Here is a 19,675-nt window from a genome sequence, read left to right on the forward strand (position 1 = left end):
ACAGTTTCCTCTGAATAGATTGTTTTAAATTTTTTTTTTACCCCCCCTTTGCACTTTTGAACAAAAAGGTACAACTTAATAAGATGGAAAAGCTTCCCTTCCAAATCTTGATTACGTGACAGGATGTAATTAAGTAGAACCCATAACAGAAAAAAAAAAAAACCTTCACATTTTTCTAGCATGAATGGTAATTCAGAGATTCAGTATACAATCTTTAAGCTTGCTATTAAAATTTAATTCTCCTTCAACCAAAAATAATCAAATACCTGCATAAAGTCCAAGTAGACTACTGCTACATCAGTTTCTTAGACATAACTGTCAAACCAGTTTAGGGAAGTGTCCTGGTTTAACCAGGATAGGGTTAAGTTTCCCCAGCAGTGAGGGGGGAGCTCTAGCCGGGTTATTCAGATACCATGCAGCCGTCACATCCTGGCAGGTCACATTTTTCCTGGCGCGGGAGCGCGGTGCACTAGTGGTTTTGTACCTACATCGTGCTTCTCACTGTTGTATGTGGTAGCTGTTTTGCTCTGTTCATTGCTATCACTATTACTGTTATTGTTATTGTTGTTGCTTGTTGTGTTGCTATTGCATTGTTGTATTAAACCTTTCCTTATTTCAGTCTTGGGGCTTTGTATTTCACTCCCTTTGTGGGGGAGGGGTAGCGGCCACGTGGTCTCAGACCCCGGCAGGGGCTAAACTACCACAGGAAGACTCTTGCAACTTCCAAATTAGTAATTTCTGCATTCTTCCATGCCAGCCCTTATTTCTGAACAGTTGGTTCTTCCATTTGTTTTAGAAAGCCTCATGGAAGTCCATGCAGCTACCTTTCCTCATACATGGATTTAGAGCAAAAAAATCCCTCTTCAGTTGCTTCAGAATACCATTTTATTCTCAAAATTATAAACAGAATGGGGGGACCTTTATTATCCTTATGTATTTCAGGAACGCAAGACTTGCCATGAGCAGCACCCTTTCCTACAGAATTACACTGGATCTCAATATTTTCCTAAAGGTTCGCTAATGTGATTAAGAACTCACAGTAACAGAAATACGGCTCTATTCCAAGTTGTCAACAGATTGCAGCTCAGAAAAGTTGAAGACAAAAATAGAATGACAAAAAGCATTCTGACTGAAGATGCCCCTCACACTGTCATTTCCTCTTTAAGTATCTATTATAAGTACTATACTGTATGATCTATGAAGACAGATAGCAGTAGATTGAAAAGGTGGTGTAAGATAGCCATATACGCAGTCTGGTAATCATAGCAATAACACTGAGCCTAGTAACAAAGTAAAATGTGGGAAGGGTATTTGAAGGCCTTTTAAAAAAATATTATCATGCTAAATTTTAATAGGTACTTTTAATGATAAGCTATAAAGTTCCACTGTCTTTAGGCAATGCATATAGTTGCTTTGTCACAATAGATTACAAAATAGCATAGGAAGATTATTCAGTACAGTTTTGTGTACTCTGTAACGTATACAATGTTGTGTTAGTCTTGTTAAATCAACCATCAAGAAAAGGGATACGCCGAGCACTGAGAAGAACACATCCTTTGAGCAGTAACAGACATGTCTATCTGAAGAAAGCAACAGGATGCAAAAGTCAGGATTTCTACTGAGAAAGATCTTAGGAGCCATGTGTTTGGATAAATATGCTCTGTGAGCATACAAGTGCAATCTAGTAAGTGAAATGTTAGGTTGGTCTAGTCCTGACACATACTGTTATCAAGTTCTCAGACAAAAAAAAAGAAAAACCATCCACTTCTGGTCACCTGGAAGTGCATGCTCAAAAAACCCAATGAAATTCAAACTCAGCCATTCCTGTACTCTAGGGATTTGGCAACAAAGTTTAAACCTGTCTGCTTCAAAAGCATGATGTTCACCAAGACCTTCTTAGAATCACTAGTGTATCGTTAATATTCGTTTCTTTAGTAGTGTTTCTTCATAAGCATAAAGAACATAATGTAGATTAAGGTTTCTCTCCTTTAATATTTTCTTCCCTTAGAGCAACCATCATCAGCAGCATTCAGCTTGGAAGCATTAAAGCCTCAAAGGTGCAAAACCTGTCTCATCTGAATGCTGAACAGTCAGTTCTGGGATATTACATTTGCACATACCAGGATGTACACAGAACTGGGGAAGTCAGTAACAGTACACAGTAGTCCCAAAACTGGAAAAAAAGAAAGACCTCAACTACTGCCTTATGTAGAAAGGAAGCCTAGCAGTTTTCCCAACAGCAAAATACTAGAAACAATGAGAATACAATCTCAGATCTTTTTCTGGTAGGTGACATAATTTCTACCTATGAAGTCCAGAAGTTCCTTACTGATTTCAGGAGGGTAAAGAGCCAGAGAGGTTATCACTTCTTGACAATATCATCTCCAAAGCTTTATTCTGTCTCAAAAAAAAATATCTCTCAACCAACCAAACACCAGCAATCCTTGCTTGTCCTATGTTACATGAGAGCACATCTGCCAACACTGTGTCATGGAATTCCAGACAACATATAGGAAGACTAGACAGCAGGCCAAGGCTGTCAAGGGTCACCTCAGTTTTATGTATCTCTAATGCCTGTGTACAGGAGCAAAAAAACCCTCAACACCTTTTTTTGTCTTGTCTGTACACAGTCCTTGTGGAACTTGACACTGGGTTATGACCCACTTGTCCACATGAAATCTGCATGAGAAACATCATAATCTTAGCTATATTTCCAGTCTGGCAAGTAGCATATGTAAATGCTACCTAGAAACTGCCAATATATCCCAGAAATGCAGAAATTACTCACAGCTCAAACAGTTAAGCAGACAAAAAAACCCCCAGAGCTTTTTGGTCCTCTGGTAGACAAGTCTGTACTGATACAGAATGGTAATGGAACTACTGAATGACATTAACCTCTACAACTGAATTCAGTGGGAGGCAACGTTGTTAGTAGCTCAAAGAGCATCTCAGCTATATAAAATAACATGCTTTATCCTTGTTATGGTCAACACATCAGAAAAAAGTAACAGCTTCTATATGCAAAGTGTAGCAGTATGAGGACTAGCACTAAATTTTTAACATGATCTTGGGGTCAAGCAATGCCTAGCTGTTCCACTTCAGGATCAATTAACTTAATGAAGAATAAAAAACTGCCACATGCATTGCCTGTCAAACACAATGTCAAGCTGACAAATAGCTAAGAAGAAAGTTTTGCAAATTCTGTCTTGAAGGAAAATGAAGAATAGGCAAGTGCAAGGGTAATTAATCTACCTGTTCTGATGAATCCTTTTTATTTGTTATTATTTCTGCAACTGCAGACAGGTTTTTCAGCATACAGTCTGGGAAATGACTCACCTCAACTATACTAATCATATGAGGAAGCAGGCGATCCATCCGAACTTCCAGCAACATTACCAGAGCACGGCAAACATTTTTGCGTACTTCAGGCTCCTCATCACCAGCCAGTGCAAAGAGATTCTGTTGGAAAATAGTACCCGTTGAAAACCTCAGTTCATCTAGTTCAGCGTGTATTTAAATTGACATTACTGGCAAACTAAAGTATGCAAATATGTACTTCTGTACTCTCCTATTCCACACCTTGGAACATCATTTTATTTCTTAAAGATGCATGGTTTAGCAAATGAGATCCTTAGACTCTCAATGTATATGGTACACATAACCAAAACACTGACACAGGAATGGTATTTCCTGGATATTTTCTCCTAAACATAAACAAAGTTCTGAAGCCAGAAAACTCCATCAGTTCATAACAGCAGCAAATCAAATACTGTAGATAACACACAATGCCACCCTTCTAATTCATGTTCAGTAGCAGTATACAGAGAGACCCAGATGGATTTAGTGACATGGTGATCCTAGTACTGCACTTTCCACCACAGGTAAGAGACTGCTGCCATTACTTTTACACCTTTATGTAACAGAAGTTTCCACTACTTATGAAGAGGAAGCATCTTTCAAAGTACTATTTTGTGGGCTTGGAGAGTGCTTAGACTAATCAACTCTGAGCACAAGCGTAAAGAATGAACTTCAATCCAGGGGGACTGAAACTAAGAACAGGCAACCAGAAATGGGGAGTTTGAGGGTAGAGGTGGTTGTAAAACATAATTCAAAACTCTTGACAAATCAGATACATAATTTGACTTAACCCCACCCCCAACCAAGAATGCACACTCACCTCAATAAAAGAATCTATGTGCAACATAAGAGCTTGAGTTCTGCTGATGATAAACTGATTGACACAGGCAACAGCATGAGACCTACAAATGGAACAGTTAAAATACATATTTTTCATGTGTTAAAAACATTTTCTAAATTATACGTAGGCATAAACAACATTATGAAGCAACTAACATTGTCCAAACATCTAGAGGCAAGAGGGAACAAACCTGCACATCTATAGTATTGCCAAGCAAAATTACTATACCACATTTTAAGAATCACCTTATACTCTGATATGTGGGAGACATCGGCCTGTCAGCCTTGCACAGCCTCTGAGAAGCAGCTAGGCTTTGGCGAGAAACAGGCCTTGGGAGAAAGATAAGAAATTGCTGAGTTGTGCCAAGGTGGCAGGGAAAAACAATGGACAGCTGCAACACTGAACTGTGGAAAGGTACTGAACTGCGAGAAGTTACTGCCACGTGAACAGCACGTGAATAAGAAGTTGATTGGTCTGCACAGTGGATGCTAGAGTGGTCTTATGCTGATAGGAGAAAAGGTTGATAGCTGTCTAATTGCTGATTTGCTAATTATGAAGTAAGAGCTTTGGTGAGAACATAAGTATGTACTATTAGAAAAATAAAACGGCTTTGCTTGATATAACTCTCAAAAAGTTGTGCAAGTCCGATATTCTCTCACAACACTGATATATCTAATAAGTATTTTAAAATAAAAGTATTCAGTGAATAAAAACCAGAGCAGGATGACTACACCTGGCACATTTGTTCTGAACAGTATGTAAGGACATTCTTTTTTGAGCAATTATGATTATTGATCTCGGATATTAACAATTCCACACAAGTCAACACGGTGAAATTTTAGCACACTCTTCTTCATTGTTAAGTATCCGATTGCCTTTACAATGTTTTTAGTATTTAGAGACCAATATGTGTCAACAGTATAGCTATAGCTTAGAACAAAACACACACTTGTAGGAGGATACATACCAAAACATTTGTGGTAGAAATATACTAAAAAATTAAGACCCGTTTTTTCTATTCCATTTCATGCAAAACCATTACTTACAGGCCTTTTTCATTCTCAGAGATACAAAAGTCAAATTCTGTAAGTAAAGGTACAAGGCAAAGCTACCTGTGAAAGCCTTTCAAGATCCACTAAAGTATTTTTACTAATGTAACTCCAAACTTCTATGTTGTTCCGACATTTCTTGGAAGAGTGTCTCATAAAAATGTAGTTCAGAAGTTGTCTCTTGACAGATTTAAATACAAAGTATTTTACTGACACCACTAAGAGTTTTCATACTTCAGCACTTGTAATGAAACCAGGCTGCAGGTCAGTGTCCTGGTTTAACCAGGATAGGGTTAAGTTTCCCCAGCAGTGGGGGGGAGCTCTAGCCGGGTTATTCAGATACCATGTGGACGTCACATCCTGGCAGGTCACATTCTTCCTGGCGCAGGAGCGCGGTGCACTCGTGGTTTTGTACATCGTGCTTCAAACTGCTGTATTTGGTAGCTATTTTGCTCTGTTCATTGCTATCACTATTACTGTTATTGTTGTTGTTGGTTGTGTTGCTATTGCATTATTGTATTAAACCTTTCCTTATTTCAGTCTTGGGGCTTTGTATTTCACTCCCTTTGTGGGGGGAGGGGCAGTGGCCGCGTGGTCTCAGACCCCGGCAGGGGCTAAACCACCACAACTTTGGCGCCCAACGTGGGGCTGGAGAAGACTGAAATAAGGACAAAAGGAGAAGTGTGTTAGAGCAATCTGTTAGGTGTAATTTTTTCTGGTTTTACTTGTATTGTTTGATAAGCGTTTACAATGCTGGCCAATTTGCTTGCGTGGTGGGGCTGGATTAATCCTTATATCCCCTGTGTGTTCCCAGTGCTGGTGTTTGTTCTCGGTGGAAAATGTATCAAGGGACTTGTTTTGCTCTACTGGTTACTGTCTGCTTATAATGGGCTCATTTCGCTGCTTGTGGGGGTGAACCGATACCTGTTTGCTGCCTGGTCTTTTGTTTGGGGTCTCAGCCCCTCTATGGGTGAGCCAGAGGAAGAGATTCTCTCGGTTTCTGAGAGTTTCAGCTATCCCTGGAGCCTCCTGGCCAGTGTGTTTGCGGCACAATGCTTTCTAAATGCCTGCCAGATCTTGTTTTGGGCCATGCGGTGTTTCTCCAACAATAGCACCACCCGGAATCCTGCCCTGAGGACAGATAGTTATAAATGGCTAGGTATGTGGGAGAAGATGGGCAAGTACCTGAGTGAGTGGTCACCCCCAACGTTCTGGGATTTTACTCCCGAACAAATGCAGAGTCCTGATAAACTGGTGGAGTGTTTGGAAAAGGTGTGCTGCCAATCTGACAAACCCCGGGAGATGCAGCTCGCTGCGATGTGCTGAGGGCTTGCCCATGCTTACCGCATCGCCCTTAACACTGATCACTGCCCTCAAGGGGGCGAAAGAGCTGCAGGGTCTGAAAGTGAACCTGCTGGTACAGCAGCTGAGCCAGGGGGATAGGCAGCGCCAGTACCGGTCGCCTCCACCAGCACAGCAGCTGAGCCGGAGAGACAAGCAGTGCCAGTATCAGTTGCCCTGATACGGAAAGCCAAATATACCAAAAAATCCCCTCGCAGTGCACAGGGTGATAATGAACCAGGCCCATCACGAGAGCAGGAGGAAGAGACGGAGGTAACCATCCGATCTCTATCCCTCAGTGAGTTGCGAGATATGCGGAAGGATTACAGCCACATTGCAGGCGAGCAAATTTGCACCTGGTTGCTCCGGTGCTGGGATACTGGAGCTGCTGTTTTGGAATTGGAAGGGAGAGAGGCCAAGCAGCTGGGACCTTTAGCCAAGCAGGCTGGTATTGACAAGGCAATAGGGAAACAGGCTCAAACCCTCAGCCTTTGGAAGCGACTCCTGCTCCATGTGAGGGAGACGTACCCCTACAAGGATGATGCTCTATGTCGGTTAGGCAAGTGGACCAACATGGAGAAAGGCATTCAGAACCTCAGGGAAATGGCTGTGTTTGATATGATCTATGGTGATCTGAATGATGAGCGGTCACCATTGGATCCAGATCTGGTCCCTTGCACACAGCTGATGTGGCGGAAGTTCCTGCAAAGTGGACCAGAGGGACATTCCAAAGCATTAGCAGCAGCAGCCTGGTGGCGAGACAATCAGACAGTGGATGAAGTGACTATGCAGCTCCGGCACTATGAGGGAAGTCTCCCTTCCTCCCAACATGCCTGGGTTTCAGCCGTAGAGGAACTGTCTCAGAGGCTCCAAAAAATGGAACAGGACATGTCCTATGTTTCACCTGCACAGGCCGATGTCTCAGCTATTAGAAGCAGGCGTTTCCCCACCCAAGAGAAGGGCGGTAGAAGGTACACACCACGGGGCACCCTGTGGTTCTTCCTCCGCGACAATGGGGAGAACATGAGAAGGTGGCATGGGCAGCCCACTTCCACCCTAGCTGCACGAGTACAGCAACTGAAAGGGAAGACCACCATGAAAGGGGAGTCTTCCAAGAGAGATGCAGCTCCAGTGTCTAGTCAGAAATCCTCCAGACAGAATAGAATGGCCAACAGTATGCTTGACCCTCTTGAGGGGACCAGGAAGTCATTCTTGCAGGAGTCACTCTTAGATCAAGTGAGTGATGGTGAGCAGGATTAGAGGGGCCCTGCCTCCAGCCAGGTGGATGAAGTGCTAAGGCTTGGACAATAAGCCCAAGCCAGAGTTGACCTATAGATGAATCCTGTACATTTTATAACTGATAACCATTGTGCTAATAGGTATTATACTAAGTTATAGCAAACCAACTATTCTGATGTAAAAGGTGGGAATACTGAAGCCTGAGCAACAGGCCCTGAACTGAAACTGCTAACTCTGTATGTAGTCATTAGTGAAATATGCATAGAAGATATAACTTAAACATCATAAAAACACATCTATGTTGAATGTATCTTTATCTTTCTTTATGTGTGAGCAAGATAACGGAGCCACAGAAACAGTTGTCTGACCTTGTGACCTTGCTCATAAATTAACTAGAAAAGCAGGGAAACTCCCTTAGCTTCTCCCTTAAGCCCTGGCCAGGCTCTGAGGGGAACCTAACGTGAGATGAAAACCAGATATTTCCGCTTAAAACAAAGGTGTCAGCTATTCTGGCTTACTGATTTTTAGGTATATAAGGCTGGGCCCGCTCACAGCGACTTTGGAAGCCTCACCTACGGGTGGACGCACCGCGTAGGATTTCCCACTTGCAGGGAAAGGTTCTCCAAATCCTCGCTGTAACCGGGGCTGCCCAGCCACTGCGGATCTGGATGATGGTAAAGTATGCAAGTGGTGATGTATCTTTCTTAATCACTATTCTCTCTCTCAGGCAGTAATGATTTGATGCATTACCCTGTATTTTCCTATTTGTTTAAGCGCGCTACTTTGTCTTTTCTTACTGTATGTTTTCTATATTATTCTGTTATATTATTTAGTTATTTCTAGTAAATACACCTGCTCTTTTCACTCTGGTGTCTGAGTTTAATTGATATCCCTGATCAGCAAAACAGTGGAGGAAAGGGATAATCGGATTTACTGGAAGGTGTGGATCCGATGGCCTGGCACATCAGAACCACAAGAATATAAGGCCTTGGTAGACACTGGCGCACAGTGCACCCTGATGCCATCAAGCCACAGTGGGGTCGAACCCATCTGCATCTCCGGAGTGACAGGGGGGTCCCAACAGCTGACCCTATTAGATGCTGAAGTAAGCTTAACTGGGAAGGACTGGCATAAGCACCCCATTGTGACTGGCCCAGATGCCCCGTGCATCCTAGGTATAGACTACCTCAGGAGAGGGTACTTTAAAGACCCAAAAGGGTACCGGTGGGCCTTTGGTATAGCTGCCCTGGGGGAGATTGAGCAATTGTCCACCTTAGCCGGCCTCTCAGAGGATCCCTCGGTGGTGGGGGTCGCTTAAGGTTGAAGAGCAGCGAGTGCCAATTGCTACCAAGACGGTGCACCAGCGGCAGTACCGTACTAACCGAGATTCCCTGGTCCCCATCCATCAGCTGATCCGTCGACTAGAAAGCCAGGAGATGATCAGCAAGACTCACTCACCTTTCAACAGCCCTATATGGCCAGTGAGAAAACCTAATGGCGAATGGAGACTGACCGTGGACTACTGTGGCCTGAATGAAGTTACGCCAGCGATGAGTGCTGCGGTGCCGGACATGCTAGAGCTCCAGTATGAGCTGGAGTCGAAGGCAGCCAAGTGGTACGCCACGATTGACATCGCTAACGCGTTTTTCTCCATTCCAATAGCACCAGAGTGCAGGCCACAGTTTGCGTTCACTTGGAAGGGTATCCAGTACACCTGGAATCGATTGCCCCAGGGGTGGAAACACAGCTCCACCATTTGCCATAGACTGGTCCATACTGCACTGGAGAAAGGTGGGGCTCCAGAACACCTGCAGTTCATTGATGATATCATTGTATGGGGGGACACAGCTGAGGAAGTCTTTGAGAAAGGAAAGAAGGTAATTGAAATCCTCCTGAAGGCCGGTTTTGCCATCAAGCAACAGAAGGTTAAGGGGCCTGGAAGGGAGATTCAGTTCCTAGGAATAAAATGGCAAGATGGGCGTCGCCACATCCCAATGGAGGTGATAAACAAGATAACAGCCATGGCCCCACCAACCACCAAAAAGGAGACTCAGTCTTTCCTGGGCGCTGTAGGGTTCTGGAGGATGCACATCCCAAACTACAGCCTGATTGTGAGCCCTCTCTACCACGTAACCCGCAAGAAGAACGATTTTAAATGGGGCCCTGAGCAACAACAAGCCTTTGAACAAATTAAGCAGGAGATTACCCAGGCAGTGGCCCTCGGGCCAGTCCGGACAGGGCAGGAGATTAAGAACATGCTCTACACCGCAGCTGGGGAGAATGGCCCTTCCTGGAGCCTTTGGCAGAGAGCAGATGGGGAATCCCGAGGCCGACCTCTAGGCTTTTGGAGCCGGCGATACAAAGGCTCTGAAGCTAACTATACCCTGACTGAGAAGGAGATACTGGCAGTGTATGAAGGAATTCGAGCTGCCTCAGAAGTGGTCAGCACTGAGACACAGCTCCTCCTGGCACCCCGACTGCCGGTGCTGGGATGGATGTTCAAAGGAAAGGCTCCCTCCACACATCATGCAACAGATGCCACGTGGAGTAAATGGGTTGCGTTGATAACACAACGGGCTCGAATAGGGAACCGCGACCCCCCAGGATTAGTGGAAATGATCATAAACTGACCAGAGAGCAAAGATGCTGGGATGTCACCAGAACAAGAGGTGAAACGTGCTGAGGAGGCCCCACCATATAACGAGCTGCCAGAGGAAGAAAAGCAATATGCCCTGTTCACTGATGGGTCTTGTCGCATTGTGGGAAAACATCGACGATGGAAGGCTGCGGTGTGGAATCCCGCACGAGAAACCACTGAAGCTGTTGAGGGACAAGGTGAATCGAGCCAGTTCGCAGAGGTGAAAGCCATCCAATTGGCTTTGGATATTGCTGAGCGAGAAAAGTGGCCGAGACTCTATCTCTACACTGACTCATGGGTGGTGGCAAGTGCCCTGTGGATGTGGTTGCAGCAATGGAAACAGAACAACTGGCAACGCAAGGGCAGACCTATCTGGGCCGCTGAAGTATGGCAGGACATTGCAGCCCGGGTGGAGAACCTCGTTGTGAAGGTGCGCCGTGGGGACGCCCATATACCCAAGAGTCGAGCCACTGATGAACATCAGCATAACCAGCAGGCAGACCAAGCTGCTAAGATCGAGGTGGCTCAGGTGGACTTGGACTGGCAGCGTAAAGGTGAACTGTTCATAGCCCGGTGGGCCCATGAGACCTCGGGCCACCAAGGCAGAGATGCAACATATAGGTGGGCTCGAGATCGAGGGGTGGACCTCACCATTGACACCATCCCGGAGATCATCCACGGATGTGAGACGTGTGCTGCAATCAAACAAGCCAAACGGGTGAAGCCCCAGCAGAATGAAGATCGATGGATGAAATATAAATATGGAGAGGCCTGGCAGATCGACTACATCACACTGCCACAGACCCGCCGAGGCAAGCGCCACGTGCTCACAATGGTGGAAGCAACCACTGGGTGGCTCGAAACTTATCCAGTGTCCCACGCCACCGCCCGAAACACCATCCTGGGCCTTGAAGAGCAAGTCCTGTGGCGACACGGCACCCCAGAGAGGATTGAGTCGGACAACGGGACTCACTTCCGAAATAACCTCATAGATGCCTGGGCAGAAGAACACGGCATCGAGTGGGTCTACCACATCCCCTACCACGCACCAGCCTCTGGGAAGATCGAGCGCTACAATGGACTGTTAAAAACTACATTGAGAGCAATGGGGGGTGGAACCTTCAAACACCGGGACACATATCTGACAAAGGCCACTTGGTTAGTGAACACAAGAGGATCTGCCAATCGAGCTGGCCCGGCTCAGTCAAAACTTCCACGTGTTGTAGATGGGGATAAAGTCCCTGTGGTGCGCATGAGGGATCTGCTGGGAAAAATGGTCTGGGTTAGTCCTGCACCAGGCAAAGGCAAACCGATCCACGGGATTGTTTTTGCTCAAGGACCTGGGTGCACCTGGTGGGTGATGCAGAAGGATGGAGAGGTCCGATGCGTGCCACAAGGGGATTTGATTGTGGGTGAAAACACACCGTGAGTTATACTGTGCTTTTGTTAATTTTTCTTTGTCAATGCTAATTGCTAAGTGGCAGCTGGATGTGACGCACATGGTATAGAATAAAGGGGTGGATTATGTCCTGGTTTAACCAGGATAGGGTTAAGTTTCCCCAGCAGTGGGGGGGAGCTCTAGCCGGGTTATTCAGATACCACGTGGACGTCACATCCTGGCAGGTCACATTCTTCCTGGCGCGGGAGCACGGTGCACTCATGGTTTTGTACATCGTGCTTCAAACTGCTGTATTTGGTAGCTATTTTGCTATGTTCATTGCTATCACTATTACTGTTATTGTTGTTGTTTGTTGTGTTGCTATTGCATTATTGTATTAAACCTTTCCTTATTTCAGTCTTGGGGCTTTGTATTTCACTGCCTTTGTGGGGGAGGGGCAGCGGCCGCGTGGTCTCAGACCCCGGCAGGGGCTAAACCATCACAGTCAGCAAGTGGCCTGCTTTAAACCTGAAACTGGTTTAACAGTCTCAAAGCCACAAATATTGCAGCACAGGAAAAAAGTGAAAGACTGTGTAAGTAAAAAAGCATGTTTTTTCTTCATCTTTCAACAAGAATAAGATCACGTTTTGTTACATATTTTTGTTCATATACGTCTATTCAAGTTGAGTCTCTAAGTCTTACTTGAATCCTACCATGACATATTCCAAGTTATACTCTTCCTCTTAGTTTTCACCATCTACTACTGTTGGCAATAAAGAATTGCCACGTCCAAGTTGTACAATCTTTCAATATAATTTTCAAAAAGGAGTTAAAAAACACATTTCACAGAATCGCAGAATGGTTGAGGTTGGAAGAGACCTCTTGAGATCATCTGGTCCAACCCCTCTGCTCAATCAGGGCCACCTACAGCCAGTTGCCGAGGACCATGTCTGGATGGCTTTTGATTATCTCCAAGGATCTCTACCACCTCTCTGGGCAAACTGTGCCAGCGCTTGGTCACTCTCACAGTAAAAAAAGTATTTCCTGATGTTCAGAGAGAACCTCCTGTGTTTCAGTTTGCATCGATTGCCTCTGGTTCTGTCACTGGGCACCACTGGAAAAAGCCTGACCATGTCTTTTTTCCTCCCTTTCTTCAGGTGTTTATATACACTGATGAGCTCCCCCATTCCAGCTCTCTGAACCTTTCCTCATAAGAGAGATGCTCTAGTCCCTTCATCATCTTCATGGCCCTTTGCTGGGCTCTCTCCAGTATGTCCATGTCCCTATTGCAATGTACAGCCCAGAAGTGGACACAGTACTCCAGGTGTGGCCTCACCTGGAATATGAGGAAGGATCACCCTCCTTAACCAGCTGGCAACACTCCAGCACAGGATACCATTAGCCTTATTTGTGGCAGGGCCACACTGTTGGCTCATTTCAGGGTAAAAGCTACTGTTCTTTGTAATGAATATTAGCCATAACAATTAAAATCTGGGATTCTTCTTCTATTCTATACTTCTGTTACTTTGGAGAGATTAATACAGTTTTACAGTGAAAAGATGATGAACCCATTTAATTTGATTCTGCTGAAAGATAAAGAACTTCATAAATTTTGGTGCAGAAAAATTTTTTGCAAGAACTCAGAACTATTGTCAGCAAAAGAATTTTGACTCTCCTATTGCTGAAGTCATTACAAAATGAAAGCAAAATTGTTCTTTCTCATAAGAATATTAAGTTCTAACCACAGCACTGAATTTTTCGTAATATGCAGAAGCTTAAACAGTTTGATTTTCAAAATCATAGGCTGATTGTACATTTGGAGGATGTATAAAGAGGTGAGATTGTTGTATTAACTTAGCAGATAAACATGGAAATAACTGATGCATGGAATTTCTCTGGATCTCTGAATCTGGTCATTTAAACAAAACTACACATGTTTTGAACAGATCTACAAAACAGCAACCTTGCTGCTCACGTAAATAAAATTTTAACAGGCAACTGTAGTACAACACCTAAACCTACCTTATTTTTGGACTGCTGTGCTTGAAGAACTGCAAGAACTTAGGTATCATAATATTGAGTGGTCGGTCCAATACATCACTATCTAAAATTTCAGCAGAATCTTCACAGATCTTCTGAAGAGCACCAAAAGCACCCTGTTTTTTAAAAAAAAATAAATTTAAAAGATATCATCTTTCACATTCTGAAGAAAGCAAAGTTTCAGGTTTTGTACAGAACAGGTCATTTCAGCACAACACAGTAAATGTAGCTAGTTAACACAGTAAATGCATCTAAATATGGAGTTAAACTGAAACATCCTTAAAGGCTTTTTATTTAAGCACTTTATACCCGCATCTGTAAGATCTCAAGCTGGGTGAGTCAGTAATGGCTAAGTGGTAATTTTAAGATGAGCACTGAATGCTAAAATATTTAATCATATTTTTAAAAATGCCTGAAAGCTAGTTCTTATTTGAGAAATAAATGTTGAGGTGCACAAGTATCCAATTTAATTACACATATAATTGTATTTCCTTTCATGATTTGTTACTGGGCAAGAGAGAACTCTGGATATGACAGTCAATTTGAGTTTCATTTTCAAGTGCTTTTTTTCTTGAGAAAGCAGCACTAAAACACTACATAACAGCATGGCATCTTGGACCATTATACTATCTCAGAGGATTATTTTATACAAAATGCTTCACACACTTTCATGGAGACAGTATCACTTAATTAAAATTGTGTGATCACAGATTTTTATTTTTTTTAATTAGACAAAGCTTTTTCTCTCGTCACAGCTTAAAACAGTTAAGTTGGTATTTATTTATTTTACTTCATACACACTGAACAGAACAGTTCATTTCACCATGATATAGCAATGACAGATTGCTTTTCCAGATTAAGTTACATGAACACTATTTTTAAGTAAAAGAAAATTCAGGGTCAACTTGATGATGCTGATGATGTCTAAAAGATAGGCACCAGCAGCTGAGATGCTACGACTACTCATCTGCAGTCTTACTCTACTTTTATGTAAAGAAAACAAATTTATCTGAATGAACAGTAAGAACATGCCACACAGGTAGAAGAAAAAGCAGCAAATTTGAGCCCCTGTTCCAAGAAGAACATATGTACATGTATATACACACACAATACTATACATATACATAGTGTCTATGAAGAGAGATAAAAATAATCAAATTCAGATGACAGTCTATTTTCTCTAAGTCTCCTTACCTCACAGGTATTGTAATCTTCAGAATCCAACAGGCTGCAAAGCTTTGGTAAGAGTTCAGGCCAATTCTGTAATTCTCCTTTTGAGGCAATGGTTGTTATCAGAATGCCTAAAGGAATCAGAAGGATGAAGGAAATGAGATCTCACATACCTTCACATATTTCATACCAAATTTTCTCCCCTCAAAGATCTAAGGAGTTAAGAAATTTCTTGTTTTATTAAGAACTGGCAAGCATAAAAAGAGGAAGTACATTTAATTACAAATGGTATTTGAAAGGCTTTGAAATGTAAAGGGTTGTTCCTTCCTGACACCATGAAGGGCTCAGATGTAAGAAATGAAGGACGAAGTAATTCTAGTTAAGGAAATAATCATGCCCAAAGACTGTAGGGCAGCTTTGGCTCTAAATTTACTAAACACTGTACAAAACCTGACCTCCAGCAAATATACAGTATCCACCTCAAGTCAACTCTTCTTTATTATGATACAAAATAAAGCTGGAGCGAGTGCAGAGGAGGGCAACAAAGCTGGTGAAGGACCTGGAGAATAAATCTTATGAGGAGTGATTGAAGGAGCTGGGACTGTTCAGTTTGAGGAAGAGAAGGCTGAGGGGAGACCTCATCACTCTCTACAGCTACCTGAAAGGACATTGTAGAGAGGTTGGTGCTGGTCTCTTCTTACAGGTGATGAGTGACAGAACAAGGGGGAATGGCTTTAAACTGCAACAGGGGAGGTTTAGACTGGACTTTAGGAAAAAATTTTCCACAGAAAGAGTGGTTAGACGGTGGAATAGGCTGCCCAGGGAGGTGGTGGAGTCACCATCCCTGGATGTGTTTAAGGGTCGTTTAGATGAGATGTTGGGGGATACGGTGTAGGGGAGAACTTTGTAGAGTAGGGCTGATGGTTGGACTCAATCCCAACGGTTGTTTCCTGAACGATTCTGTGAAAAGCATGAATGTGAGAATCTGCCATTCAATACAAGCCAGTGGTAAGTTATGTGTTCACAACTTTACTGTGTTTACACAAAACATTAAGGACACATTGTAAGGCCAAGATACCTACTAAGAGTTTACACACTACGGCAGGTCATCTAGGGGTTGGATGATTGAGATCCAGCAAACAGATAGGTCAGCCCAAAGAGTCACTAATTCTGTTTCCAGCACATACTGAAATCTGAGGAAAAACTAATTAGGTGACAGGAACAGGGAAGGCTGCTTATAAACCAGGACTGACTTTGTGTAAATCCATTTTGCCTCATGACAAAATGAAGCAGCAGCACAATCCGTTATGCTACAGTTACTTCTAATGAGTATGAACACAGAAGAACTTGATACTACTACAACTAGTCATCCCTCAAGTGACAAGTGATGAAAAAAGCTCTCCTAAGGTTTTTCATTGTTTTTCTTTGGAATAAATGTTAAGATTTTTGTTAAATACACAAGAATACAGGACAACATTACAGAGCAAAGGACATTTTGGACAACACACACAATAACTAAAAGATTATTTTGCATGATGCTTCCTTTGATGCAATAGGCTGGAGAAGCCACAAAGGGGACAAAAATTAAGACAGATGTAAACCACAATGCTACTGCTCCTGAAGTAGTTTGCATCCAGTTCTGTTCAGAACTGCAACTGAATAGAAAAGATTCCCGAAAGCCTATGGAGATCTATGGAGTCTTAAAGACTGCATTTCTCCTGAATATTATGGTCCTACAAAGGATATCAGATGCATGAATAGAAAATACTTATTTTACTGTTGCTAGATCTTAATGATCCACATTTTTCATCAAATTGAACTTCACAAAAGGAACAAGCTAAACAAATTTTCTTGCCTCCTAGTCAAAGTACTTAAATTGCAAAATTGTCTCCCTAATTTATATCTGAAACAGGTTTGTATGTAGACTTAACATGGGTTCTGAAACAAACATAAGAACAAAATTCCTGGAACTCTTCTGCACTAGCATGTGACAGAAGTTATACAGAAGTTAAGTTTCAAAGGGGTAGTTAGTTTTGGAAAAGAGTTCGTTGAAGATCTTTTCAAGGTCCTAGAAGTGGTTTCAGAGGATGACACACAGTCTGGCTATACTTGTAATATGTGCAAGCTTTCACAGCTGAAGGAAAGACTATGTGAAAACCACTTTAAGTGTTCTCCCAAAAGGCTTATCCCAGACAGCAACAGGATAACCTAGGAGGAAATATTTCCAGGAAATTCTTCTAGCCAAGAAGTGACCTGAGGCCACTGCCCCTTGCAACAGAGACATATGCAGTTCAGACTATACATGTTATTACGAACTTTCTGTACAGGTCTGCAGAGAAGCCATTTAACATTATGGTGGTGTTCTGGAAATGATAAAGAGACACTTTGGTGAGGATTAAAAAAAAAAATAAGTATCAGACTATCAAGAACTTGAGAGGTGTTGTGGTTTAGACCCAGCCCTCAGTCAAACACCACACAGCTGGTCACTCACCCTCCCCTGCCTGAGGAATGGGGGAGCGAATGGGAGGAGTAAAGGTAAGGAAACTTGTAGGTTGAGATAAAAACAGTTTAACAACTGAAATAAAATAAAACAATAACAACAATAATAGAAAATACAAACTGGTAATGCACAATTCGATTGCTCACCACCTGCTGACTAATATCCAGCCTGTTCCCAGCTAGCGATCCCAAAAAAACCAAGATCCCAAAACCACAATCCCAGCAAGCAAGAGAGAACCCCTTCCTTCCCGTCCAACCCTGCTCTATATACTAAGCATGACATTGCACAATATGGAATATTACACTGGCCAATTTGGGTCTGTTGCTCTGGCTGTGCCCACTCCCAGCTTCTTGTACACCTGCGCACAGGCAGGACATGGGCAGCTGGAGACTCCTTGATCTCTTAGCAACAACTGAAAACATCAGTGTATTATCAACATTCTTCTCATACCAAATCCCATACTGAATCCAAAGCACAGCACTATTCTAGCTACTATGAAGAAAAATTAACCATCCAGCTGAAACCAGGACAAGAGGCAACAGCTATAGCATTTGAAGCTTTCCAAAACGTTTTAAGAACAATGAGAAAACAGCCACATAAAATTAAGTTTTAGGCAATTATGTTCATGTTAAAAGGAATCTTCATGGGCTTCTAAGGAGCTTCATCTTCTTTCAAATGTGAAATTTTTCCCACCCACCTGCTGCTTTATTTGGCCAGCAGAGAACAGAAGACACCAGAAATTAGCCTTTGTGGCTTTCCCTGCAACACTTCAGACACCAAAAGATGGACATCAGAAGAATAATCAAAGTAAAGAAATAGTCAATTTAGTAGCTTGCAGCTTTTTGGCAGGTTTGGGCTAGAGCTGACAGTTAAAACAGGCCTTTCCTTCTGACCTAAGCTACAAGGTTAGAAATCTGAAATTGAAAGTCTTTATAAAGATGGTCTTGATTTGTAATGAACTTCAAAGCAGTATTACAGAATCTGTTGATATTTCATTTGACAAATGTGATATCTAATGAATATAGCAGCTAGGCTAATTGAGCAGTAAACATACAAGAGAACAAACTCCAGAGGGATGTCAGAAATTGTTAAAAACATAAGCGTAATTGCATGACAGCATCTTTTATGTCACTGTTTCAATTAAATGCAACCCCAGTTTACAGCATCAATTCTACAATAAAAAAATTAAACAAAGAAAAAACAGCTATGCTTCAGTACTTACATGCTAATAACAGGATGGGGGAAGGTTGGGGTTTTTGGGGCGGTATTTTGCCTCTGTAGCCCCTGAAGTTGATTTCTGAACTCCTTCATTCTAAAAAGCTGAATTTCATAACAAAATTCCCCCTCACAGTGCAATGAGCTTTCACTTTCCTTCTGTAGTGAAGCTCTCCAGTTCCGCCACTGCTCTTAAACACTCAAACTATTTCCACTGCTTCCTTTTAAGCAGTAGCTACGCTAAGGTCCTGCCCAGACTAGAATCTCCAGAAAGTTTTAGGAACAGTTACAGACACTTCCTAAAAAGATGCATGCATTTCCTGGTAAGTTTTGTGTGTCCTCAACACATGCAGCAATCTTTTTTTGAAATTTGAATCCGTATTTCAACATTAGCACATGGGGTTTTAAAACCTGTACCACACAGCACAGAAAAATTTCATACTCTTACTCATTTGGGGATTAAAATAGGGAAAAGGTAAGTAAGGATACAACAACATGTAGTTACTATTTGGTCTCAAGTCACAGTTCTAAAATCAACTCTATTGCCATGCTCATTTTTCTCAGTGAAGTGTCTTCTGACGATGGGATTAATCAGCTTGCCTCCATCTTGGCCAAAAGGTATCAGCTTTTGTCTGGTCAGCACTAGATGCTAGAGACCACAAAGGAGAGTGAATGCCGCATTAAATCTCCTCTGATGCTGTATTGATGTACTTGCTCATCTTCCTCTCAGAATTCCAGAGATCCTATTTGCAGTTAGCAAATGAAATTGATAGTCCTTGAACTGCAAAAACCGTTAAGTATCTCAAAGAGCAGCTCAAACTAGCATGTGCCAACTCATATGCTAACAAGGCAGCCTAGGTAGGTAGTAATATATCTACCCCTAGCTAATACCATAAGACCAGTGGGT

At 42.7% G+C, this 19,675-nt stretch overlaps 1 protein-coding gene across 3 annotated transcripts in view; it reads right to left on the reverse strand.

The window, feature by feature from the left end:
* TNPO1 (transportin 1) overlaps positions 1 to 19,675 on the reverse strand; it is a 62,353-nt gene that overhangs the window by 29,128 nt on the left and 13,550 nt on the right. For all 3 annotated transcript variants that reach the window (XR_012621768.1, XR_012621769.1, XM_074813466.1), the window contains exons 5-8: positions 15,078 to 15,184; positions 13,866 to 13,999; positions 4,178 to 4,259; positions 3,337 to 3,459 (exon numbers count right to left, since the gene is read on the reverse strand). Coding sequence is in view for 1 of the 3 variants with exons in the window: in XM_074813466.1 (XP_074669567.1) it covers positions 3,337 to 3,459; positions 4,178 to 4,259; positions 13,866 to 13,999; positions 15,078 to 15,184 (446 nt within the window). In the remaining 2 variants the exon portion in view is untranslated. The remainder of the gene's footprint in view (positions 1 to 3,336; positions 3,460 to 4,177; positions 4,260 to 13,865; positions 14,000 to 15,077; positions 15,185 to 19,675) is intronic.

The sequence above is a fragment of the Strix aluco genome, chromosome Z (genome assembly GCF_031877795.1).
Source record: "Strix aluco isolate bStrAlu1 chromosome Z, bStrAlu1.hap1, whole genome shotgun sequence".
Lineage (NCBI taxonomy): Eukaryota > Metazoa > Chordata > Aves > Strigiformes > Strigidae > Strix > Strix aluco.